Source organism: Bos taurus, chromosome 7, assembly GCF_002263795.3.
Source record: "Bos taurus isolate L1 Dominette 01449 registration number 42190680 breed Hereford chromosome 7, ARS-UCD2.0, whole genome shotgun sequence".
NCBI lineage: Eukaryota > Metazoa > Chordata > Mammalia > Artiodactyla > Bovidae > Bos > Bos taurus.
Window position 1 is genome coordinate 71,919,838 of NC_037334.1, and position 25,388 is coordinate 71,945,225.

At 46.0% G+C, this 25,388-nt stretch overlaps 1 protein-coding gene and 2 non-coding genes across 3 annotated transcripts; 2 read left to right on the plus strand and 1 right to left on the minus strand.

The window, feature by feature from the left end:
• Nucleotides 1–1,529: 1,529 nt before the first annotated feature.
• Nucleotides 1,530–23,869, minus strand: C1QTNF2 (C1q and TNF related 2). Its single transcript, XM_002689351.6, has 3 exons — nucleotides 23,757–23,869; nucleotides 4,851–5,103; nucleotides 1,530–2,298 (listed from the first exon to the last, which is right to left on the minus strand). The coding sequence occupies exons 2-3, from the start codon at nucleotides 5,092–5,094 to the stop codon at nucleotides 1,685–1,687; spliced, it is 858 nt and encodes a 285-aa protein (XP_002689397.4). The 5' UTR covers nucleotides 5,095–5,103; nucleotides 23,757–23,869; the 3' UTR covers nucleotides 1,530–1,684.
• Nucleotides 9,706–9,778, plus strand: TRNAG-CCC (transfer RNA glycine (anticodon CCC)). Its single transcript has one exon. It is a non-coding gene; the product is annotated as a tRNA-Gly (tRNA).
• LOC112447666 (U6 spliceosomal RNA) lies at nucleotides 12,173–12,275 on the plus strand. Its single transcript, XR_003035844.1, has one exon. It is a non-coding gene; the product is annotated as a U6 spliceosomal RNA (small nuclear RNA).
• Nucleotides 23,870–25,388: the final 1,519 nt, after the last annotated feature.

Consider the following 25,388-nt stretch of genomic DNA (forward strand, 5'->3'; position numbering starts at 1 on the left):
TATCTGCAGCCCTAGAGGAAGGGAGAGGAAGTGGCTAAAGATGCTCTTTTAAAAAGAGTAAAAGAAAGAAAGAGACAAAAGAATTGTTCGTAGACAAAGATGATGCTTGAGCTCAGAAGCTGGCTCTTTTTTACAGGGAGCTGGGGAGGGTCCCAACCACATACTAATCTACTTGGGCCCCAAACCCTCCCCGCCCCATAGATTTTATACATCAGAAAGAATGGAATTATTTTAAGCAAACTCCATTTTGTTTATGGATGGGTCCACTCCTTCCAGGACTACTCCAGGCAGTGTTTCCTGTCCCCGAGGGTCCCCCTGGTCCCACTTTTCCAGCCAGAAGTCAGTCAGCACAATCTGCTAGCACTGTGGCTCCATCAGAAAATCCTCTCCAGTAACCAACCTGGGAGGGAAGGGGGCCTTCTCAGCGCCAGCCTCTCAGATCCCTGCACGCTGGAAACCCCTGGTCCGGGGGCAAGATTTGTCTATAGGCTCCTCACGTCTGCCCGGTGGTTCTCAGGCAGGCTGGCGTACCCTATGTACCCCACTGAGGGAGAAGTGGGCCTGGGGCCGATTTGTAACTGATAAAGAAGCACTTAAGTGTGACGTTGACTTGAGTCATGCCTGGAACAGACTCAAGGTCATCCCTATCTGACTGTAGAATGAACTCTTTGCCGTGGCCTGTGAGGTTCTGAATAAATTTCTGGCTTTGCATCTCTTGTCCTTGTCTCCTTTCTCACTCACTCATCCCTCTGGCCTTCAGCTGGTTCCTCGGATAGGCCAAGCTCTTTCCTGCAGTGGGGCTGCTCCTTCTGCCGGTACAACCCTCTCCCCTTTTGTCTTGCTATAGCTCGAGTTTCGGGGCCCAGCTTTAAAATTAACCTCTTTATGTACTGATGTGGAGGGGACTTCAGATTGCCTTGAGGAGTTGGGGAGCTGGTGATATTCTGTACTTGTTCTACACAAAGGTGACAAGGTGTGCAAATACATGAAAATTCACTGAGCTGTCCATTTAAGATTTGTAGACTTTATGTGCATGCTAAGTCGCTTCAGTCATGTCCAACTCTTTGTGACCCCATGGACTGTAGCCTGCCAGGCTCCTCTGTCCATGGGATTCTCCAGGCAAGAATACTGGAGGGGGTTGCCATACTCTCCTCCAGGGGATCTTCCCGACCTAGGGATCAAACCCGGGTCCCCTGCATTGCAGGCAGATTCTTTACTGCCTGAGCCACCAGGGAAGCCCAGGTTTTATGTAAATAAACCCCAAAAGACAATATCTTTAAAAAAATAATTTCACCCACTTCCCTGTCTCCTGTTCTATGACTCTCCACCGCGGCACGTGCCTTCCCATCCTGGTACAATAATTACACTATTTGTTGTTTTGTTTGTAAATTGTTTCTCCCGTTAGAATGTAAGCCCCATGAGGAGAGAACCTTGCTCTGTCTTGTTCACTGAGGTACCTTCTGGAGTGTAGCGCAGTGCCTTTCACATCGTGCCTATTAAGAAAATTAGCAAATGGATAGATGGAAGAATGAATTAAAAAGCTTGGATTTAATGATGGACGAAAAACGGGTGGAGGAGGTTGGCCTGAGGTTAGATGCTCCTGACTTCCAGCTCCCAACAGTTTAGGGGTCTTGTGCTGGAAGCCCAAGTCCAGGAGCAGCTGGGAGACCCAGAACTGTCCCGTCTACACCTCACTGGGGTTGTCCTGGTCGGCATAGATGAGGAAGCCCGTGAAGAGGCTGTCAGTCCAGTATGGGTCGTAAAAGAGCCCATTCTGCTCAGAGTAGAAGATCTGCAGCCAGACCTCGTCCCCCTGCCTGAGCGCCAGGATGGTGGAGCCCGAGGCCACGTCGTGGTTGCCCGTGTTGGCGTCGAAGGTCCGGATGCGATACTGGCCGTTGTGCACCAGGCCGATGGCCAGGTGCTTGTTGGCCAGCGTGATGTCGTAGGTGAAGTAGTAGATGCCCGGCACGCCACAGACGAACTTGCCACTGGAAGCGTTGTAGTGTCCGCCCTCGTTCATTAGTATCTTGTCGAATTTGATGGGCAGCCGCTCCCGAGGATAGCTCTTGGTCACTGCCACGGAGAAGGCCGACTTGGCGTGGCTGCTGCCGCAGCTGCAGGGCCCCGGGAGGCCTGGCTCCCCCTTCTTGCCCTTGGGCCCCTTCTTGCCAGGTGTGCCGTGCTTGCCCGGGGCACCGCTGACACCTTTGGGGCCACGTGGGCCGGCCCGCCCAATGGCCCCAGCTTTGCCCTTCGGGCCTGGCTTCCCCCGGTTACCTGTCCGGCCAGGTGAACCTGGAAGACAGAACAGCTGGTGTCATGGAGGGGACCGCAGAGAACTAGGCAGAGGGCTCGCTCTGGCTTTCCATCCTTGGAACACAAGGCTTTGGGTAAAGGAAAGAACACAGTCTGTGCAGTCACACAGAAATGGATGCAAATCACGACATTACCAGGGGCATTTCTCCCATCTTATCTGGAAAGTGGGAATGGTAACATGTGCCTTCCAGAATCATGTGGATTGGGGCAAAGATAACTTGTCACAATTCATGCCCTTCCCTTGTCCTGCCTTTGAAGGAAGAGTCTGGTTCGTCTGCCAGGTCAGCCCTTCCCCAGGCTGTGCTAATAATGGGTTGAGACAAGAATTGTAAGAAGCCTCTTGACTTCAAAGCATTGACCTTAGTGAAATCCTTGACCAGTGCCTGAGATCCCTGCCCATGGGGGCACGGGTTTTTACAGCAGTATTGCTTACAATAACAAAAACTAGGAACAATTAAATGCTTATCCAAAGGGAGATGAGAAAAATTATGGTCCATCCCTTATATGCAATTATCTGTATAATTTTTTACAGAGTTTTAAAAAAAATGACACAGATTTACACATACCATATGAAAACTTCTCTAAAATATACTGTTAAGTGGAAAAAGAAGGTGGCAGAAACTCTTTTTTATTCAAAGGAAACCACAATGCCCATTTGCACATTTGAGTGCCTGGCACCTAGTAACCATTCGCTAGATGTATACACTTGGTGTATCCTGCAGAACATTTCCATGGTAATGTTGCCTGCAGAACACCTCTGGGTTTTTAATTCCCATATTCTAATAATGTGCATTTCTCTCAACACAGTATTTTTGGCTGATGATTATATAAAAACACTTGTATTTATGTCCCCCAAACTCAATACAACATTTTACATTTTAAACAAAACGTACGGGTAACTGGAGTCATATCCAAACACAATGGTTAATTGAAACTGTTGGCAGGCTGGCAGAGCTGGGGGGTGGGCAGATGTTTTGGAAAGCATGTTCATGCTTAGTCATGTCTGACTCTTTGCGACCCTTTGCACTGTAGCCTGCCAGGCTCCTCTGTCCATGGGGCTTCTCTAGGCAAGAATACTAGAGTGAGTTCCCAGACCCTCCTCAGGGGATCTTCCCAATCCAGGGGTTGAATCTGGGTCTCCTGTGTCTCCTGCATTGCCAGTGTATTCTTACCCGCTGAGCCATCAGGGAAACATGCTGGATGTCAATTAAGGAGCCTGCGGCTGGAGGTTGCTAGGTGTAAGCAGTGTCTTAGCATCACTGCTCACAAAGCAAGGGTCCGTTAACCACCCTATGAACTGGGTGATCAGCAAGTAATGCTGCAGATATTTTACATCCTAACAAGGTGCTTTGCTTCTCATATGTATATATGCAGGCCTTTTTGTGTGTGTGTGATTTAGAGTTTTGGGTTAATGTGTAATGCATTTAAATTTTTCCTATTTTAAGTAATTGGGAAATAAATTCCCAAACAGCATTTTCTCACTGAACATCTAGTTTTCAGATGTTCAGATTGCTTATGCTAAGTACTTGGCAACATTTGGTATTAGTATACATATATGTAAATACACAGAAAGGGACCAGGAAAGACATGCATTAACCGGCTGACAGTGCTAACCTTTGTGGGATGACAGGAGGACGCTGCGGTGGAGTGGGCAGTCTCCAGTGGGTCTGTTGTCTGCCTGGCACCCCTTCCTTTGGAAAACTGCTGTTCACTGCTTAATGTGGTCCTAGTGAGGCTGTCAATCACAGTGATCAACTGCCCTCACCACACACACAAGGCACACTCACACCCAGGGGTGGGCATTTGACCCAGTCCTGGCGAATGGTGGTACCTCACCTCTATGGTCAAAGTGATTGGTTCAGAATGAATATGTGATCAAGAAGAATCAGTCATCCTGAGAACTGCTCTATGGATCAAGTGGGCATTTCATAAATTCCAACCTTTGTGAGAACCAAGCTAATATACAGAGAAGCAAAGCCTTGACAATATTTAAGCTCCTGGATGCAGCTATTCCTGAAGCTTGGCTCTTGGACTTTCTAGTTGTATGAGCCAATAAATTCCATTTGGGGCTATAAGTTGGGTTTCTTTTTAAACTTTTATTTATTTATTTATTTAAATTGGGTTTCTGTTTCTTGCAACCTAGCGAGTTCTGAGTACTATTTCAGGAGACTTGCTTAAAGTCACTGAGCAAATCAACAGTGCAGCAGGGGCAGGGACAGGAAATTTGAGACTCACTGTTCCTTTCCAGAGAATACACTTTTTTTTTTAATTAAAAAAAATTTTTTTGGCCGCGCTGTGCCATGTATGGGATCTTAGTTCCCCAACCAGGGATTGAACTTGTGCCCCCTGAAGTGGAAAGTCCTAAACACTGGACTGCCAGATAATTCCTACTCTGTTTTTCAAGGAGACATTAGTTTGGTTTATAAGGAAATAAGATTCATATATATTAGTTTTCATAACTTTGCAAACCCCTTTTGAGTCAGATGTTATTAATGGGTGGGAACAGGAGGGACAGGGACTGGGCTTCTTACCTTCCTCTCCGGTCTCCCCTCGGTCCCCGTCCTGGCCATCCTGGCCATCTCTGCCTGGAAAGCCCATTCTTCCCACCATTCCTGAGGGCCCTGGGGCTCCTGGGGGGCCGGGTGGACCCTGGGGGCCAGGCATGCTGCAGATGAGTTGAGGGGAGCCCTTCTGGAAGTCTCTACGGGCAAAGGCAGCCAGCAGTGGGTCGGCCGCACAAGGAAGGGCACAGGCCAGGAGCACCCAGGGGATCATGGTGGCCACCTGTGGGAGGCAAGAGAGCTGTGAGTAGGTGAGTCTGGCCATGGAGCTAACTGGAGGTCAGCCGTCCAGAGAAGGAGAGGGCACCTGGGAGAGACATGGTTATACTTCTGCTCCTCCCTCTCTCTCACATCACACGCAAGTAGCCGGTCAGTGTTCCCACACCCGGACGTCTCTCAATGAGCTGAGTCATGGACTCAGAATACACTTTGGAGGGGTCCTGGATTGGGGAGGCACTCCTCCTCACATGCTCATGCTCTGGAGTGGCGGGACTGAGCCCAGTGACCACTGATGGGGACAAGCTGTGGATGGAGAGACTCGATCCATGGTTTCATTCAAATACGTGGCCTGAATGGAAAGTAACAAGGGCAGAGATACTTCAGACTGCTGGTGGTGATTTGTAACTATGCTAGAGGATTCGGGGCAGCACATTAGCAGGTGAGAAGTGAGGCATCAGTTCTGAGTGTTGGTGCCGCAAGCCTGAGCAGCACTGGCAGACGATGGGCACACCTCTTCTGCTGAGGGCTCCCTGTGTACCAGGCCTGGGCCAGAAGCTTTCCACACATTACTTAATCTCATAGCATCCTAACCAAATAGATATGAGGAGGAAAGGGAGCTCAGAGAAGTTCACAGGGTGACTAAGGCAGGCAATTATTGTGGCAAGGCTGGGATTTGAATGAGGCCATGAAGATCCAGAGCTCGTGTGCTTTGCTCCAGGCTACACTGTTTTTGTTTTCATTTAAAGAATAATAAAAATGATATACTCACATTGTTATAAAGTCAAGTAATAACATAAAGCTTATAATGAAAAACCGTGTGTGATCTTCAGCACTACCCATCCTCCACATCAACCCCCTCCCCTCCCCCAAACTCTTTTGGCTATTTCTTCTGGAAGTGACATTAAAAGATAATATGCTTACGTAGCTTATTTTTATCTGTTTTAAAGATGTTTGTTTTCTTTCTTTCTTTTTTTGTACTGTGCTATACAGCATGCAGGATTCTAGTTCCCTCACCAGGGATTGAACCTGTGCCCCATGCAGTGAAAGCTCAGAGTCCCAGTCACTGAACCACCAGGCAGGTCCCATCAATTTCAGACATTGCCTTTTGAATTCCTATTATGACAGATGAGGATTCAGCCCTCTTGCATCACTCAAGATAAGGATTCAGCCCTCTTGCATCACCCTGTTTTCTCCCTTATGCTGTTTAAACATAGTTTTTGACTAAACCAAAATTCACTCCTTTAAGTATTATAACTATTATTTACTGCTAAGCTAAGCACCGTACTATAATTATACTTCCTTTGTTATATACACTTTTCTTACTGGAGATATTAATAATTTTATTTGCTTAGTTTTCTACATCACTGATTTGTACATTATCAAATATATCAGATAATTTACCTCTCCCATTTATTTTCCTGAAGACGTAAGTCCCAGAGCCCTCCCTCCTCCCGTTCTAACTTGTGTACACACTTTACAGCCCAGGATTTTCCTTTATAACCATCATGGTGATTCTCTTTGTCTCCTGTGTTTTATCTTCTGCTTTGGACTTCCCTGGTGGCTCAGACGGTAAAGTGTCTGCCTACAATGTGGGAGACCTGGGTTCAATCCCTGGGTTGGGAAGATCTCCTGGAGAAGGAAATGGCAACCCACTCCAGTATTCCTGCTGGAGAATCCCATGCATTGAGGAGCCTGATAGGCTGCAGTCCATGGGGTTGCAAAGAGTTGGACACCACTAAGCGACTTCACTTCACTTTACAAATCCATGCCTTCCTTTTATTTTATTTTTTTCACTCTCCTACAGTAGCTTCCTGGATAAGAAGTGTGGGATGTAATTTTGGGGGACATTTTGCAAGTCTCAATAAGTCTTAATTTCACGCCATGTTCTTAAGGCTGGGACAGTGGCGACATGATCATACCAGAGACCAGAGTGTTACATGACCAGAGATTATCTACCCCAGCCCCTGTCCGGGAAGATGCCAAAGCAAAGGCCCAGAGCAGAAATAAGCCACTTGTTCAAGATCTTGCGACAAACTGACTCAGTCACTTTGCAATGAATAGCTTCTCTCCTAGGAATGAAATATTGTCCCTAGGAGGGAGAATATTCTAAGCAAGACTTTCTGCCTCTAGGATGGGCTCTGAAGTGGTAGCTGGCTTTGTAAATTTAGGTAAGCCCTTTTCCCTCTCTGGGCCTCAGTTTCTATGCCCTGAAACATAAGGGATTGGAGGACTTCCCTGGTGGTCCAGTGGTTAAGAGTCCGCCTGCCAAAGCAGGGGATGTGGGTTCAATCCTTGGTCTAGGAAGACTCTACATGCCATAGGGTAACTAAGCCCGTGGGCCACAGCTACTGAGACTGGGCTCTAGAGCTTTCGAGCAGAAACTACTGAGCCCACGTGCCATAGGTACTGAAGCCAGCACACCCTAGATCCCATGTTCGAAAACATGATAAGCCAGAAAATGCGAAGCCTGTGTACCAAGGAGGTGACCTTCCCAGACACCCTGGGGGACCGGCTCTTCCTCTTCCTGTGTGACTCGGCAAACACCATCTATCTTTAGGCCTTCATGCTTTAATCACTGAGGAAGACCCAGAACTCAGTGCATCTCTCTGAAATAAAATTGTCCTTGGTCCCAGGGTCTTTTCTCATAGGGACACACTTCAAAAGGCGCAACTAGAGAAAGTCCACACTCAGCAATGAAGACTCAGCACAGCCAAAAATAAAAATAAAACATTTAAAAAAAATCTACTAAAAATAAGGGGTTGAGTGTGCATCAGATTCAACTGGAGGGCTTGTCTAAGCCCAGATTTCTGGGCCCAACCCCCAGAGTTTATGGTTCAGTAGGTCTGTGTTGGGGCTGGAGGATTTGAGGTACTTTGAGGCATGCTGAAGGTGGTGGTCCAGGGACCCATTTGACTGCAACTTGGGCTTCCCAGGTGGCGCTAGTGGTAAATAACCCACCTGCCAAGGCAGGAGACACCAGAAACACGGGTTTGATCCCTGGTCAGGACAATTCTCTGGAGGAAGGCACGGCAACCCACTCCAGTATTCTTTCCTGGAGAATCCCTTGGACCAAGGAGTCTGACAGGCTACAGTCCATGGTGGGGGTCACAAGAGTTGGACACAACTAAAGCAACTTAGCACACATACAGACTAGATGATTTCTAAGGTCCTTTCACCTCTGATGCTGACTGAGACTCTGAGACTCCACTCTGCCCTCTCTTAACAGATGCGAAGCCTTGCTGGCTTCTCTGTTCCCACATAAACTTCGACCACTTCATCAGAGCCTTCAAGCATGAGAGGGCTTCCTGCAGCCATAGGGCTGGCAGTAAAGTTGAAACACTGCTCAGGTCTCACCGTCAAGGCTCACACTTCCCTCCTGGGCCCTCAGTCTCCCTTCGCATCCTGCATTGCCTGGGGCCTGGGAGCCTGTCCAGACCTCTGCGCTTGCTCTGGACCTAGGCTGACTCTGCCCCTCCTCCTGGCCCCTCCAAATCTTTAACCCTGGGAACACATGAAGAGGAGAGACGACCAGGCCTCCCCTGCCGGGAAGAGGAGTGGAGATGGTGCTGGAACTCGGGGAGCTGCTCTAGTTTCAGCTCTGTGCTCACCAACCTGGTGACTTTGCACCAGTCACTTTCCTTCTCTGGACCTCAGAGAAGAAGCGTCCCTGGCCAGGGAGAGATGATTTAGAACCAGACACTTAGAACCTAACTTGCCTTAAATAACATGTAGTAACAAAGTTATTATCTTTTCAATTTCTGTAATCCTAATTAAGTAAAGAAAAAAGATTTCAGTTTGCTGACAGTATATCTTTCATGTCTCCATACCCCTTCCTAATATCCCTTTTCAATGAAGAACACTGTCATCTGTGGCAGTGCACACTCATTCTTATGAAATTTTGTGCAATTTGGAAACCTTGGAGACCCCCAGACAGGACTATGGTGCCAGACACCCTGGGATAGAGCATCTGCTGGGGTGCAAGGAAGGCCTGTGGCTCGATGTGAGGAAAGGGACTCAACAAGGGCACAAGTTAGCTCTGGGGATCTAGTCATTTGGAGACGATGCAAAGAAAGACTTAGTAGGTGATAGAAAGAGTGTTAAAAATCCATATTTTCATCTGGGCACCAGGACATATGCGAGGACATATTGTATGCTCAATCGGGGGGTCAGGCCAAAGTGAAGAACTGACAAAGGAGGAGCCTTTTTTGTTGTTTTGTTTTTAAAGTTCTTTTTCTTTCTTTTTATTTATTTACTTATTTTTGGCTGCACTGGGTCTTCATTGCTATGCACAGGCTTACTGTAGTCACAGCGAGCCGGGACTACTCTCTAACTGCAGTTCACAGGCTTCTCATTGTGATGACTTTTCTTGTTGCGGAGCAGGTTCAGGAGTTGTGGCTCTAGAGTTCATGCTCAGTAGCTGTGGTGCAGGAGCTTAGCTGCCGCATGGCATGAGGGATATTCCTGAGCCAGGGATCAAACCCGTGACCCCTGCATTGACAAGCAGATTCTTAACCACTGAACCACAGGGAAATCCAAAGGAACAGTTTTGAGAGCTCATTCCATGACTCTGGGCACTCTTGGATTTTAAAAGGCAAGCTTTGGGAATTCCCTGGTGGTCTAGTGGCTAAGATACTGTTCTCCCAATGCAGAGGGCCCAGGTTGGATCCCTGGTCAGGGAACTAGATCCCACATGCTGCAGCTAAGAGTTCACATACTGCAACTAAAGATCTCGAAAGCCACAACAAAGACCTGGAACAACCAAATAAGTAAATATATATTTTTTAAAGTGCCACTCTTGAGTCTGGGAGGGGGAGAGCTGTGGACATGCATCGAGGACTGCATGCCAAGTTGGCCGCTGGGAGAGTAGCTGCCTGCCAAATGGAAGGAGGAAGAGAGCTCTCTGGGGCACAGGGAGGGAGCAGACTGCCTTCTCACCCTCCTTGGTACACAGAAGGTACCAGACATTCTGCAGTAGGAGCCAGCCTGGGCCAGAGGGACCAGGACAGGAAGTGAGAGGCCCAGCAGGGATAATCATGCAGGGTTATCTAAAAATAAGAAGCCTGGACTTGCCTGCAAAATGAAAGTGTGACGGACTGCTTCACAGTTGTTACAGTCAGAGGGCTTAACTTGGGAACGCCCAAGAAGGTACACCCAAGAAAGAGACATCATCCGTGGCTGCCGGGTCCAGGGGAGCTTAGCCCTGTCTCAGCCATGAAACAGGAACCATCTGTCCAATTAGTGCTTCTTCTGCTCCTTCCTTCAATCTGGAAAGAGGTGAGCTAAGGTGTCCCAGCCAGCATCACAGCTCCACTGCGGGACAGGAGGAAGCCTCACTTTTGAATGATGATTGAAGAGCAGATTACCTGGGAGTAGACTGCCAGGGGGAGCACCTTGAAGAGGAAAAGTTAAAATTTTACCTCCTTCTCCTTCTGCCTCTGTAACTCAACTTGCTCCTTGCAAAGTCTAGATCATGTAGGTCTCAGAAAGTGGGGACTCACAATACTAGGAACTGGAGCTTATCTCACTCACCCTTGTCCTGCTCTTTGCCGTCGCCCTAACCCCTGCAAACCCGAAAACCTGCTTAATCACGCCTGTCCATGTATTAAAAACCTCTGTAACCCCTTTGTTCAGGGCTCAGAGCTTGGAGTGTTAACTCCTCTGGACCCTCCAGCATGATAAACCTGAGTTCTCCAACTTTCCAAGTGTGGTGCTTGGTTTCTCGAGTGCTGGTTTCTGCAACACCTTCACTGGCTAAATTATAAAGGGGCATGCATGCTAAGTTATTTCAGTTGTGTCTGACTCTTCGATCCTGTGGACTGGAGCCCTTCATGCTCCTCTGTCCATGGGAGTCTTCAGGCAAGAATACTCGAGTGGGTTGCCATGCCATCCTCCAAGGGATCTTCCGACCCTGGGGATCAAACTCTTATGTCTCCTGGATTGCTAGGCGGGTTCTTTACCACTAGTGCCACCGGGGAACCCTATAGAGGAGCTTTATAGTACCTAAGAATACTGGAGTGGGTTGCCATTTCCTTTTCCAGAGCATCTCCCTGACCCACGGATTAAACCTGGGTCTCCTGCATTGCAGGCAGATTCCTTACCATCTGAGCTATAGGGAAATCCCTGTAAAAGAGCAGAGGGAGGCAAAAATTAAGGGGCAGTTTAATTAAGCTGCTGTCTTCTGGTGTCTCCTGTGCTCAACATGGGCTGTGTAGTTACTGGTAGAGATGGGAGGCAGACTTAGGAAACGGGGTGGAAGCTTACATGTTTGATGTACTTTTGGAAAACTGTGTCCTAGATTCCCCAGGCTCCAGGAATCTCCATCTCTTTCCCTTGTCTGCTTGACGAGAGTCTTGCAAAACTAGTTTTAGTGTTACTTGTGAGCTGGGACACATCTGGGACCCCAGAAGAGAAACCCACTTCTCAAAGCAGATTTGAAATAATTTGGAAAGTTACAACCTGCAAATATTTTGGACGAGGGAAGGAGGAAAGAAGGAAGGAAGCAGGTGGGAGCAAGTCTTCCAGGCAGATGAGAGTCTGCAATACAGGCAGGAAAGAGAGAAGGCAAGAGGAGAGAGAGAAAGGTGAAAGGGGAACCCTGTGCTTTGGGTTGGCTCCCCTCTTGCTTCTCATCTCTACTCTGGACACACAAGCCTGGCAAGAGGGAGCAAGGTCTGTGCTCTCCAGCCTCTGTGGACAGCAGGGGATCTGGCTCAGTGAAGCTGGCCCAGGGCAGGCCCCAGGGGCTGGGTGGAGGCGTGGGGCTCTGGAACTCGAAGGGAGGAAGGGATTTCTCTGAGCTGGAGCCTGAAGGTTCCTGCAGCTCCAGCCAGCAACTGTTTTGGAAATAGAGGCGGGGAGACTAGGTTCTGACTCCAAACCCAGAGGGAAGGAGAGGAGAGGTTCCTTTCCTCTGGGGCACCTCCAAAACAACCAGCTCTACACAGCCCTGCTCCCAGCCTACTCTCCACACCACAGTGGTGAAAAAACTAGGGGTAAGTGCCTGGAGAATGGACAAGTGCCCAGGCATCCAGACAAGTGAACTCTTGCTGAGTTTTTAAAATAAATATAGGTGCTCGCTTTGGCAGCAAATATACTAAAATTGGAACTATAGGGAGAAGATTAGCATGGCCCTTGCACAAGGATGACATGCAAATCTATGAAGTGTTCCCTATTTTTAAAAATATATAGCCAGCGGGAATTTACTATATGACACAGGGAGCTCAACCCAGTGCTCTGTGACAAGCTAGAGGGGAGGGATGGGGTGGGAGGTGGGAGGGAGGTTCAAGAGGGAGGGGACATATGTGTACCTATGGCTGATTCATGTTGATGTATGGCAGAAACTAACACAACATTGTAAAGCAGTTATCCTCAAATTAAACATAAATATATTTTAAAAATTTAGAATTACAAACTTGAGGAGAGCCCCAAGGGACCATCCAATTCAACCTGATTGGTTACAGAGAGGGAAACTGAGACATAGGCAAACTGACTTAACTGGACACCTAAAAAGTTCCTGGCACTGTGCAAAGCTCTTTACTGGGATTATTTTATTTGAAGTTTACAATAAGCCCTACAAAGCAGTAAACTTACTGTCTCACTTTTCATCAGAAGAAATAGAGGCTCTGAGAAATGAAATGATTTACCCCAAATCACACAATTTGAGTTCTGGGGAGAATATTTGAACCCAAGTCTGACGGGCTCTGGAGACGATGTGTAATGTACTACACCTTGTTTCCTTCTCTGCTATTTCTTTTTTCTCCCTCTCTGATTTATAGAAGAGGAAACTGAACTCAGAGAGGCGAATTTGCTCGTGTTTATACAACTAGTTCGTGGCAGAAGTTATATTTGAATTTGGGTTTGGCTGACCCTAATGCCCAAATGCTTTCCATTAAGTCAGCATTTCTTGGATTTTTCTTCCTAAATATCCCAAATCATAGCAAACACAGGCCAAAGCCACGCACAGCAATAGAGAAATTTCTTTGATATCTTTTTATTATATCATTTCAAACACAGACACACATGCCAAACATACACACATATATAAAATACGTGATTTGGAACATGTAAAAGTGATGCTTTTTCTCCCTCAGGATATTTGAGATCGACATTTGCGGGAAACTCCTGTCTTCTGAGAGGCCCGTACGTGGCTTAGCCAAGGTGATTAGGAGCAGTCTTCTGAGCCCTGACATCCCACCATTGGGATGCCCCTTTGGAATGTCAATGGGATGTTCCCAGGGGCTGAACCAAGAGATGAGGGTGCACAAAGCACCTCCCCCAAACACCATCAGCTCATTCCTGGCTTACAGCTGGCAAGCGCCTCTGCCCAGGTCTCTTGCTCCCCTGATGGCCATTTGCCTGCCCAAGCCAGAGGGATCATTTACAAAAGTAGCTCAGCCACTTCACTTTCTAGACAGTCTCACTCCAGTGGCTGCAAAGAGCAAATATTGGAACCCCTGATGCAGACCTAAAGGAAATGGCCCCCTGCTTCCATCCTAACTCAGGCTAGTCCCCTCTCTTCCTACACTCCCCTCCCCTTCAGGCCAAGCTCTAACCCACCCCTTGGTCTGCAAGCTCTGTTCCACCACCTTCTTTTTCACCTCATAGAGCACAGGGCTCCACCCCTCCTCTGGGGAGAAGGCTTGCAGAATATTTTACACACGGCAGATCCTCCATAAATATCTGTTCAACTGATAAGAAAAAAAAGTATTGGTCCTTCCTTATCTTTTATTTGCTTATTTATTTGGCCACATTGGGTCTTAGTTGCAGCATGCGGGATCTAGTTCCCTGACCAGGGATTGAATCCAGGGACCCTGCATTTGGAGTGTGGAGCTTAGCCACTGGACCACCAGGGAAGTCCCCTTCCTCATCTTTAAAAAAAAAAAACTCTCTTAGTTCCTAAATTGTCCTTGGTAGTGTGAGTTGAACAGGGAAGGCTGCATGGTAATTTTCCTGCCGAAGGGAAAACCATATTAGTTGGTTCAGCCCCTAAAATGGAATCATCAGGTGCTGAACTTGGATGAAGTTCTTCAGTCTGGTTTTAATTTGCTCAGTCCCTGGGTTCCTCATCTCTCAGTTAAGTAGTTAATGAATCATAAAGCCATGTGTTCTAGGAAAACAGTAGGAGCTAAAGGGCCTCGGCCTGAGGTCCACCGTCAGGACCTCCTCCCTGCTCTTGTTCATGGTCCTCAGGACACAACCCCTGCTTCATTCCCAAGGGCCCTCTATTCACATAGTGACCTGAGAAGGGCCAGCAGCGGGGACATGGGTCTCTCGCTGCCTCTACCTGAATGTGGCTGCCAGTGCAAACTCCAGAGACACTTGTCCGGGCCTTGAGGCTGCTGAGTCTTAGTTTCGCACAATCTTCCTTGGAGACTGGAAGATATAAATTGTGCTCAAATAAATTTGACCTGTTAGATACCAGGTCACACTGACAGGTGGTGGTGGTGTTTCACTCAGTGCTAGTAGCTATAGGAAGCAGTCACTTAGTTTCCTCAACTATCCAAAGGGAATAACAGTATACTCAACTCATGGAGTTTGCGCAAGAATAATAGCTAATGTATTCAAAGCGTCTAGCCCCAAGTGTGACACAGTGAAAAGTTCAGCAGCTGAAGAGAACTCTGAACTCTGCCTAACTGCCTTCCCTTGGAAGCCTTCAGATAGCTGCCTGCCTCATGCTTCACGTCTCAGGGCTCACGCCTCTTCAGAGAGGCCCACCCCTGCCTGTTTGCTCAGACCACCCTGCTCTTCCTTCCAAAGCACTTGGCCCAAGTTGTGATTATGTATTTTTTGTTTCTTGGCTCATTAACTTTCTGCTCTGTCTTCCCCCTAGAGTGGAAGGTCCAGGAATATAGAGGCCCTGCCTATCTTGCTCTCTGTTATGTCACCAGTGCCCAGAGCTCAGCTCAGCTGTTCAACAGCCTTGAATGAAATAGTCACTCGTATGTAATAAAAGAGCAACAGGAGCAAAAGGATGACAAAGCCACACTTGGCTACTGAGGGAAACCCAAGGAGACCACTGGTCTTGGATTCAGAAGAGGTGGGTGCCCGTCCTAGTTTTGTAACTCACTGGCCATGTGGCTTTGGGAAAGTCATTTCCTCTTAGTTGGGCCTCCACTTCCTCACCTGTAAGATGGACATCACAACCCTCACCCTGGCTGCCTTACAAGGTTCTTCTGAGAATTTAATAAGATAACCAAAGTTGAAAGCAAATCATGATACAAAAGTTAGAGCCTTGTTTAAAACAGTAACTGCCACCAACTGCAGCGGAACTAACAGCAGCACCATCCTGACCTCCCAGCAGAAGCCCCGGGAACGCTTCAGGGGAGGACACCTGACTCTGACCCGGCCAGGCAATTCTCACTGTGTTTGCAGTTGAAAGATGAGGGCTGGTGGTGGGAATGGGGTGGGGCTTGCTCGCTGAAAATTCGCTTTGATGGGAGTGAAAATTCCATGATGAAAAACATCCCATGCCCTCCCTGAATTCCAAGAAGCAAATTGGAAACAGCTTCTCTGAGAAGCTGAAGAGAGGCCCGATGGGAAGAGAGAGGAGCTGGCTGCCGATCCTCCCACAGGGCTCACGGAACGAGGTCTCTTTTTCCTCGTATCTGGAGACAGATGCCCATGTGGAAACACTGCAGCACCGAGTCTAAACACAAAGGATTAAAAGTCATGGGGCCCACTTGCCAGGAGACCTCCGAAAATATCTGATCTGCGGCTTTTTCCTCCCACCCTCTGCCCGTTTTTGGCTCAGTCTAGCACAGAGTCGTACACAACTAAAGCGACTTAGCAGCAGCAGCAGAGAATAAAAAGGATCCAGCCACAAAGCGTGACCTAACGAGGCTTAGGAGCCAGATATCGCGAGATTTGCCTCAGCTGGAACTCTGACTGCACACCGAAAGTCAGCCTGGCGGGCACTGCAGTATGCCACCAAGTTCTAGTCTCTGACAGATAGAGCCAATCTCTTACACACCAATGCACGTGACATGTGGTGGGCGTGCAGCCCGCTCTCTGGGCCCGAGGCTGCTTCACATGGGACCTCAGCTGTTGGAGTCAGACTCTGAGGCGGCTGAAGCCAAAGCCGTCTGGTTTCAGTGCTACCCACGGCTTTCTCTGCCCTGGAGACCAAAGACCGTAGGGAGAGAAGCAGGCAGCTGATGTATAGGGTGTGAGGACGGGCGAGAAGGCCCGAAAGTGTTCAGCTTCTACTGAGTTCTGCCCTCCAAGTGGCCTTCCAAAGGGCTGCCCAATAGGAGGAGGATATGAGTCACATGTGTCTTTTTAATTGGTTTCACCGCCAGGTGAGAAAGATAAAAAGAAGAAGATGAAATTAATTTTCATGGTATTTAGCCCCATATATCTCAAATACCATCATTTCAACATGTAGTCAGTGTAAAAGTTGTTGAGGCATTTTACATTCTTTAATTACCACTAAGTCTTTGAGGCCCAGTGTGTATTTCACACTTGCAGCACTGGCCACTAGCTGTGGGTCCTTCTGCATGTTACTTATGCTCCCTCCCTCATCCTCCTCCCCACTCCAAAATGGGGATGATAATAATGGTACCTACCTTAGAAGGTTTTTATAAGGATTTAACTTTCCTAGAGTAAGGCCTGGGATAGGGGAAGAGATATAAAAGCATTGCCTATTCTGTCCTTCTGAAAAGCAAACAAGGTGATGGATTTTTTTTTTTTTTTTTTTGATGATGGAGTTGAAACATGATACAAAAATTCAGACCTTGTTTAAAATTGTCACCAACAGAAACTGAATCAACCAAAAATTACCCTCACCTCCTCCACGAGTCCTGTGGCATTTCACCTGGAGCCTCTGTATTCTCCTAAAAATTATCCATTTTCAGGTGAGATAGTTTGTTTTTCTGTTTCTTGCTACCAAAGGAGAGTCCTATGGAGGCTTGGCCTTCACTCCTGCCATTCCATCAAGAGGGAAGAACGGGGGTGTCTGGCTTGGTCCCCTACCCCTGATCCATCTGGCAGGTTCAGGCTCCACGGAACAGAAATAGGGGAATCAGTCAGAGTGTTGATCTCATTAACTGACAGGAGGACTAAATGGGCTATCATGTATGCAGATACTTGGTACTGTTTCTTGGAAAGGATGCCTAATGGTGTGGCTTATTCTTATTGCGTTGGAGCCTAGACATTGGGGATCTGAAGATGAAAAGATGTGGGTGCTTCCCTTATAGGGCACATGGTCGGGTTATACTGAGGGTCCCACTGGCATACCTATGCGACCAGGCGAGAAACAAGCCTTGCTCCTCCTTTCTCTTTGATCTAGGCTCCCTTGAGGAGCATCCAGGACCACACAGAGGCAGGGGAAGGCAATTTGGGAACTAGTTGATCCCTTGGAACAATATGGAAGGGACTATGTTTGAGGATTCAGGAACTAAGGGAGAGGAACAAAGTCTGTACTCTGAGGGGTTCGGGAGAAAAAACTGTTTTCCTTGACTTCCTTGGGCTTGCTGTTTTCCAGGAACTCACTTCCAGTCAGGCCATGATGGGCATTCAGTGTAACTTTAAAGGTGTGACACAATGCTAGCCTTTGAGAGCACATGGCTGAACTGGTGGTTAAGAAGTGGTTAACAGTCATTTTCTAGCTGTTTGACCTCTGTTACGTTATTTAAGCTCTCAGTTTTCTTGTCTGTGAAATAGAAAAAGCTATGTGTATGGTCTTATTTGAATTAGTAAATTTGAAAAAAAGCATGGTATAAAAATATTTATTGTTTTACTTTATATGTGAAAATTTGTTAAGAACCTTGCAAGGATATTCTAATAGGTGAGCAGAAATTCTAATGGGTAAGCAGAAATACCTGTCATCCTTCAGCAGGTGAGTATTGAGTTACATCAGTTTGAATTATTTGAGGACTTTAGGAATGTCTCCATGAATAATTTGATTGCTCATACCTCATTATAGAGTAATTGTGAATATTAAATAGGATCATTCAGTGAATAGCTCACAATAAGCCCTCAGTAATATTAATAATGGTATTATTCTGATATAATGATAAAATTTGAAGACAATGAGAGAGATAATGGGAGAAGGATAAACGAGCAGACCTGGGTCTGCTGTTTCCTCATCTGTAAAATGGTGAGAACAGTGACCTTGTGAGGAGTTGAACAGTTGTGAGCTTTGGGATAAACAGCATTGAAGGCAGTTGTAACAGTTGAGGGGGTTTTATGGCATGGCATGAATGCAAAGGTGCAGGATTTCTATGGGTGTACCCTACTTTAAACAAGGATCTAAAATTGCAATTTAGTCATTCAATGATCAGCTTTTTGTTGAGATTGCAATGTGCAAGGACTTCCGGCTGAGAGCTGTGGAAGATGGTCCTGCCACTGATGAAGTTATAATCTAGACAAGAGGTGACCAACTGGCTTATCAATGGCCTTATGCAAACCACAGACTGCACTGTGCTTTCATTCATTCATTTATTTATTTTTAAATAAACAATTTGAAATTGTTGCCAATATAAAATTTGGGAGATTTTATGTTAAAATCAAGATTTCAAAGTAAAATACAGAACATATCTAACCAAGGAGGTAAAAGGCTTGTACTTAGAAAACTATAAGACTTTGATGAAAGAAATTAAAGATGACAGAAACAGATGGAAAGATATATAGTGCTCATGGATAAAATAATTAATATTGTTAAGATGACTATACTACCCAAGGTAATCTACAGGTTCAGTGCAATCTCTATCAAAATACTAATGGCATTTTTCACAGAATTAGAACAAATGATTCTAATATTTGCATGGAAACACAAAAGACCCCAAATAGACAAAACAATCTTGAAAAAGGAGAACAAAGCTGAAGGTATCATGCTCCCTGATTGCAAACAATACTACAAAGCTGCAGTGTGGCTCTGGCACAAAAACAGACACTTAGATTAATGGAACAGAATAAAGAGCCCAGAAATAAACCCATACTTGTATGGTCAATTAATCTATGACCAAGGAGGCAAGAACATATAATGAGACAAAGACAGCCTCTTCAAACTTGATGTTGAGAAACTGAACCACTTTCACATACTATATACAAAAATAAACTCAAAATTGATTAAAGACTTAAATGTGGGACTTGCAATCATAAGACTCCTAGAAGAAAACATAGGTAGTATGCTTTTTGACATCACTCTGAGCAATAATTTTTTTAGTGTGTCTCTTCAGCCACAGGCAACAAAAGTAAAAATAAACAAATAGTACTACATCAAATTAAAAAGCTTCTGCATAGCAAAGGAAACTATCAACAAAATGAAAAGACAACCAACTGAACAAGAGAAAATATTTGCAAACAATATATCTGATAAAGGGTTAATATCCACAGTATACAAAGAACTCGTACAACTCAGCAGCAAAACAAACACGCTAACAAAAACAAACCTGATGAAAAATGAACAGAGGACCTGAATGGACATTTTTCCAAAGATGGCCAATAGACACATGATGATGCTCAATATCACTAATCATCAAAGAAATGCACATCTAAGCCACAATATCATCTCACAGTTGCCAGAATGGCAGTTATCAAAAAGACAACATGTAAATATTGGACAGAATGGGGAGAAAAGGGAACCCTTGTACATTGTGGACAGGGATGTAAATTGGTGCGGCCACTGTGGATAACAGTAAGGAGGTTCCTAATAAAATTAAAAGTGGAACTTCCATATGATCCAGAAATTGTACTTCTAGGTATTTATCTGAAGAGAACAAAAGCACCAATTTGAAAAGATATGTGTACCCTTAGGTTCACTGTAGCACTATTTACAATAGCCAAAATATGGAAGCAACCTAAGTGTCCATTGATAGATAAATGGATAAAGAAGATATAGAATATTACCAGCCATGAAAAAGAATGAAATCTTGACATTTGTGACAACATAGATAGACCTAGAATGAACACAGAGGATTTTATTTCACAAGAAATAAGCCAGAGAAGAAAATCAAATACCATATGATTTTCACTTACACGTGGAATCTAAAAAAGAAAAGAAAAACATAACAAAACAGAAACAGAGTCATAGACACAGAGAACAAACATGTTTGCTGGGGGGGGGGCAGAGGAGACATGGCTGAAATAGGTGAAGGAGAGTAAGAGATAAAAAATTCCAGTTACACAATAAATAAGTCACAGAAATGTAACGTGCAGCCTAGGGAACATAGTCAATAACATTGTAATAAACTTTATAGTAACATGATAACTAGACTTATTGTGATTATTTTGTAGTGGTAAAAATATTGAATCACTGTGTTAGACATTTGAAACTAATATCCTAAGTCAGTTGTATTTCAGTTAAAAAAAAGATTTCCAGGCAGCCCTGCAAACGTGGCGCTGTGAGCAGCCGGTGCGGAGTGTTCAGGCTGTGGTCCGTTGCCTGCGCACCATCTCTGCACCCAACGTGCCCTGCCGACCATGGTCCTGGGGACCCCGCTCTGAAGACAGTGTGGAAATTCATAGAAAAACATGAATGGGTAACAACAGAAAAATGGTGTTGGATCAGTGGCAATCAGCAGTTTTGCACAGGAAGTTTTGGGAGTTTATTGTAGTCTGCCTGAATTGGGGACAAAACTGAAAAAACCAGGAATTTGGTGCTTTAGAAATTGTGAAAGCTGTTAGGGAACTCTTTTCTCTTCTATCAGGAGAAGTAACTGAAATTAATGAAGCTCTAGCAGCAAATCCAGGACTTGTTAACAAAACTTGTTATGAAGATGGTTGGCTGATCAAGATGACACTCCATAACCCTTTAGAAATAGATGAACTAATGAGTGAAGAAGTATATGAGAAATACACAAAATCTATTGAGGACTGAAAATGGAACGCCTAAATAAACTAGTTTGAAACAAAAAAAGATTTCCAGCTGTTTTTCAGGATCTGAAGGACCTGGCAACATTCTGGCAGGGCACCAACTGACTGCCTCTTGGACAAGGTATTATGGCTGAACTGTGTTTCTCCAAAATTCATGTGTTGAAGTCTTAACCCCTGGAATCCCAGAGTGGGACTGTACTTAGAGACAGGATCTTTAAAGAGGTAATTAATGTCAAAGTCATATCGATGAGTCCTAATCCAATATGACTAATATCTTTATAATAAAAGGAGGTTAGGACACAACACCCAGACCAAGGGATGACCATGCGAGGTCACAGTCAAAAGGTAGGCATCTGCAAGCCAAGGAGAGAGGCCTTGGAAGAAATCAAATCTGCGATCACCTTAATCATAGACTTCTAGTTTCCAGAACTGTGAGAAAATACATTTTTGTTGTTTAAGCCATCCAGTTGTGTTACTTTGCTAAGACAGCCCTAGCAAACTAATACCAAGGACCTACGTTCTTCAGTGTCCAGTCCTCACCACTCCTAAATGCTATGCATCCTGTTCACTTACGTATCATGCATGGTCCCTGTTGGCATATGAGTTTGCAACCCCCGATCTAGAGGAAGAGGGTATTCTCCATATGTGTTCTCCATATAAGTTGTGTGTTTCTATTTCAAAGCTCTCGTGTTCATTTTCTCCTTTCATTTCCCCCAAACTTCTAAGAGGCTGGTTCTGTCATTCCCATAGGCAGGAAAGAATACAGAGCTCAGAAAAGTGAACTCATTTTTCCCAGGTCAAAGCTGGGACAGAACCCAAGCCTTAACTAACTGGACAGCTGTGTGTGTGTGTGTGTGTGTGTGTGTGTGTGTGTGTGGTATAAGCCAGTTACAGCAATGCACAAGTCCAAAGGAAGATTATTTTCTTGAAAAAATATTTGGCATAGGATTCCCTTCACAAGTGAAACCTAGATTAGAACTTGATTAACAGAAATCTGACTTATGCAGCAGTTTATCTCACGGAGGCAGTGCCAACTTGGCAGGCCTTTGACCTGGGGGAAAGTGGGGGAAGCTATGAGTAACACAGGGACTGTGCTGCCCATAATGAGCATTTGGGAGTAGAAAGCATCAGAGCCTGGGACTGTGGCAGAGAAGGTCCAGTCATCTATGTCCAGTCTGCAGGTGAAGATGAGAGGAGGAACAGCAAGACAGGGAAGAATGGAGGGATGTGCAGAGAAAGAAGTAACTTCCTGGGGGAATTCGCTGAATATCTGATGGAGGCGAGTGGCTTTCAAGATGCCCCAGACTTGTGAAAGAAAATTCATTTGTGTAATGCCACACTATACACAGGAACAAAGTATATGCAGATACAGAAAGATGAAAAAGCAAGTTGCAGCAGGGGATATCAAATATGCCTTTTCTTTGAGTTAAACAAGAGATAAATAGAGATGTATATCTATATGTATGTATATATAGACAGATTTTATATATATAATGAAATTTCTGCAAGGACACACATCTTGTTAAAGGGCTTACCTCCCAGAATTGGGAAAGAGTATGTGGGTTTTTACTTTTCAGTTTTCACCTTTATATACTGTGTGAATTTCTTAAGATAAATGTTGTTAGTTTTGTGTCATTTAAAACAAAAGGTAACCCTAAGGCTTGAGGATTGGAAGATAGGCAAGGTTGTGTCCTTGCTAGGGAATGTGGAGAAGTCAGACATCTGGCGAGAAAGGAAGCGTGTGTTGCACTGGATGTATTAGCATGAAGGGCAGTAGGGAGGGTGTGAGAAGTGTGGAGGGGTTGCAGAGGGGCAGTTGAAAGTGGACGTAATGGATATGATTACCAGACAACAGAATGAATCAGAGGAGAGCTGTGTAGGTGGGAGGGCAGAATGGAGGAACAGAGAGGATTTTGAACAATGCTAACTGAGCATCAGCTTTGGGTTGACAGATATAGGACAGTTGCTGCTGGTTCAGTGGGGTCCCTGGGAGATGGCAAGTCTAAGGAGGGGACCCTTGAAGGATTCCACACAGGGGAGTTTTTCAGTCAAAGGGAGAGGAGAATTGCACTGAGGTTGTGCAAAGGACTGACCTGAGCTGCGAGGCTGCAGGGGGGCAGTGCCGCTGTTTAGTTGAGAGGAGCAGTCCCAGAAAGGGGCAGTGGCAGTGGGGATGGAGAAATAAGAACAAAGTAAATAAGACAAGGCTTGGAGAGAGGCAGTGGGGAGGGAGAGTGAAGAGCGTAGTGAAGAACTGAGTGCATATCTCAGCTTGCTGGTTGCATATCTCAGCTTGCCCATCTGTATGATATATTTAATTAATGCAATGTCAAGAATCAATGAAATAATGCACTTGATAGGTAACTATGATCGTTAGCTCAGGTATTGGGTTCAGACTTACCAGGGTTCAAATCCTTTTACCACCAACGACTAGCTGTGTAACTTGAGCAAGTCGTTATTGTCTCTGAACCCGGTGCCCCTTCTGCAGGTGGGCATAACGTGTTGTCATGGAAATGATGCTGGCAGGGCCTGGCATAAAATAAGCGCTCCACAAACGGTCGAGCTATTACCATTACTATCAAGAAAACCACTGAGCACAGATCCTGCCACAGGTTCTGTAAGCGCTCAGTAAATGTCAATTCATGTTGTAATTTATAAGGCAGAGGACGAGAGCCAGGAATCCGGGGGTTGCCCGGCCTGCGAAAAGGGGCTGTTGGCGGTTCCCTCCCTCGTACTTCCTATCCCCGCAGTCACTGCGTATTCTCCCCATCCCTGCCCGCACTTAATGTCCCTGCCGGAGGGCGGCGGAGGTGCGGGCTGGGCGGACCGCGTGTGGACACTTACCCTCACCGCCGCCGGCCACGTCCAGGGGCGTCTGCAGCCACGAAGCTCTGGGCCGTCCCGCCTCCCGCTGCTGCAGCTCAGCCGGCGCCCGCCCCAGGCATACTTTTCCCATCCCGTCATGGGCGGGAGACTTTTCCACCCGGTCACGTGGGCCGGCCCGCAGAGCGGCCGCGCGCTCTTGGGCTTTGGTTGGAAAAACCTTTCAGCTCCTGTGACAACTTGATTGTGTCGATGGATCGTTCTGTGCGTAGAACTTGTCAGTGCATTTGAAGATTTCTGTGCAGAAGAGTGATCCTTATCCAGGCGTTTGCAAGGGTGTGGGTATGTGGCACATGTCTAATGAGGCCTGTGTGTGAGCATGCATCTCACTGTGAATCTAGGAGTACTGTGGACGTGACAGCTTATAAAAGAGTACCTTTCTATGTGTACTGAATGTAAGGGTGGTTGAGAGAGATTATGAATTACGTGTATGTGTTTAGCTGTATGTGTGTGTGTGCATAAGAGCATGTGTCCAAATATACATTAGGGCTATGTCTGCACATCACATGCATATATCCAAGCTTGCAGCTTGGTGTGCAACAGAAGTGTACTTCAGTTGCGGTATGTACACACTAGTGTTTGGATTTCTATGTTGGGTGCACGTTTAAATGTGTGTATGAGTAGGCAATAAGTGCTTATCAATGTGTATGTGTATGATACTGTGTGGCACCTGTTTGTGCAGTGTTTATATGTAAATGTACCTTGGTGTGGGTTTTGTCCAGATGTGACTGTGCGCACATACATAATAATGGTTGGGGGCCCCTGTGACCCCACCCTCATTCTCCCTCCTCCCCAGAGGATGAGGCTTCACTGGCCTCACTAACTATCTGGCTTAGCCTCAGGTCCTTGAGAGACATGCCCCTGCTGGAGGACTCCAGCCCCTAGATGGGCAGGGTGACCATGTTTAGGTAGCAAGCAGACACCAGAGGAAAAAAAAGTGATTAGAGGCCTGGCTTTTGCTTCTCCCTATGCCTTCCCCTGCTCTCTTTCATTAGCTACCAGTATTTTACTTGGCTGCCAGAGCATCTGATGAACAGATGGTATATGACCCAGGGTTTATTTGAATGCAGATATGTATTCAAATTCTCATGCTGGTTCCACCACTGTAGACTCGTCAGTTACCCCAGGTGATATTTCACTTTCTGAAAAGTAGGGAGAATAATAATTATATTACTTGCCCTGTCTTTCCCCTTGGAGTTGTGATACTCACTCACAGAGAGGTTTGGTAAGCCATCGAGCTATGTAGAGAATTAATATTAAGTAAATATTATTTGAGGATGAAAGTTAGTGGGCTCCGCAAACATTTAGTAAACATCTTGTATGTGTCAGCCCCCGTCTAGGTGCTGGGGATCTAGATGCACCCGTACTCAGTTGTATCTGACTCTTTGTGACCCTACGGACTGTAACCTGCCAGGCTCCTCTGTCCATGGGGTTCTCCAGGCAAGAATACTGGAGTGGGTAGCCGTTTCCTCCTCCAGGGGATCTTGCTGACCCAGGGATTAAACCCATGTCTCCTGTGTCTTCTGCATTGCAGGCAGATTCTTTACCACTGAGCCACCTGGGGATCTAGAGGTAAACCAAATAGACTTGGTG

Coding starts and splice junctions, on each gene's coding strand:
- C1QTNF2 (XM_002689351.6), bottom strand. CDS start 5,094: ATGATCCCCTGGGTGCTCCTGGCCTGTGCCCTTCCTTGTGCGGCCGAC. Junction 2,299..4,850: donor AGGGGAGACCGGAGAGGAAG/GTAAGAAGCCCA, acceptor TCTGTCTTCCAG/GTTCACCTGGCCGGACAGGT.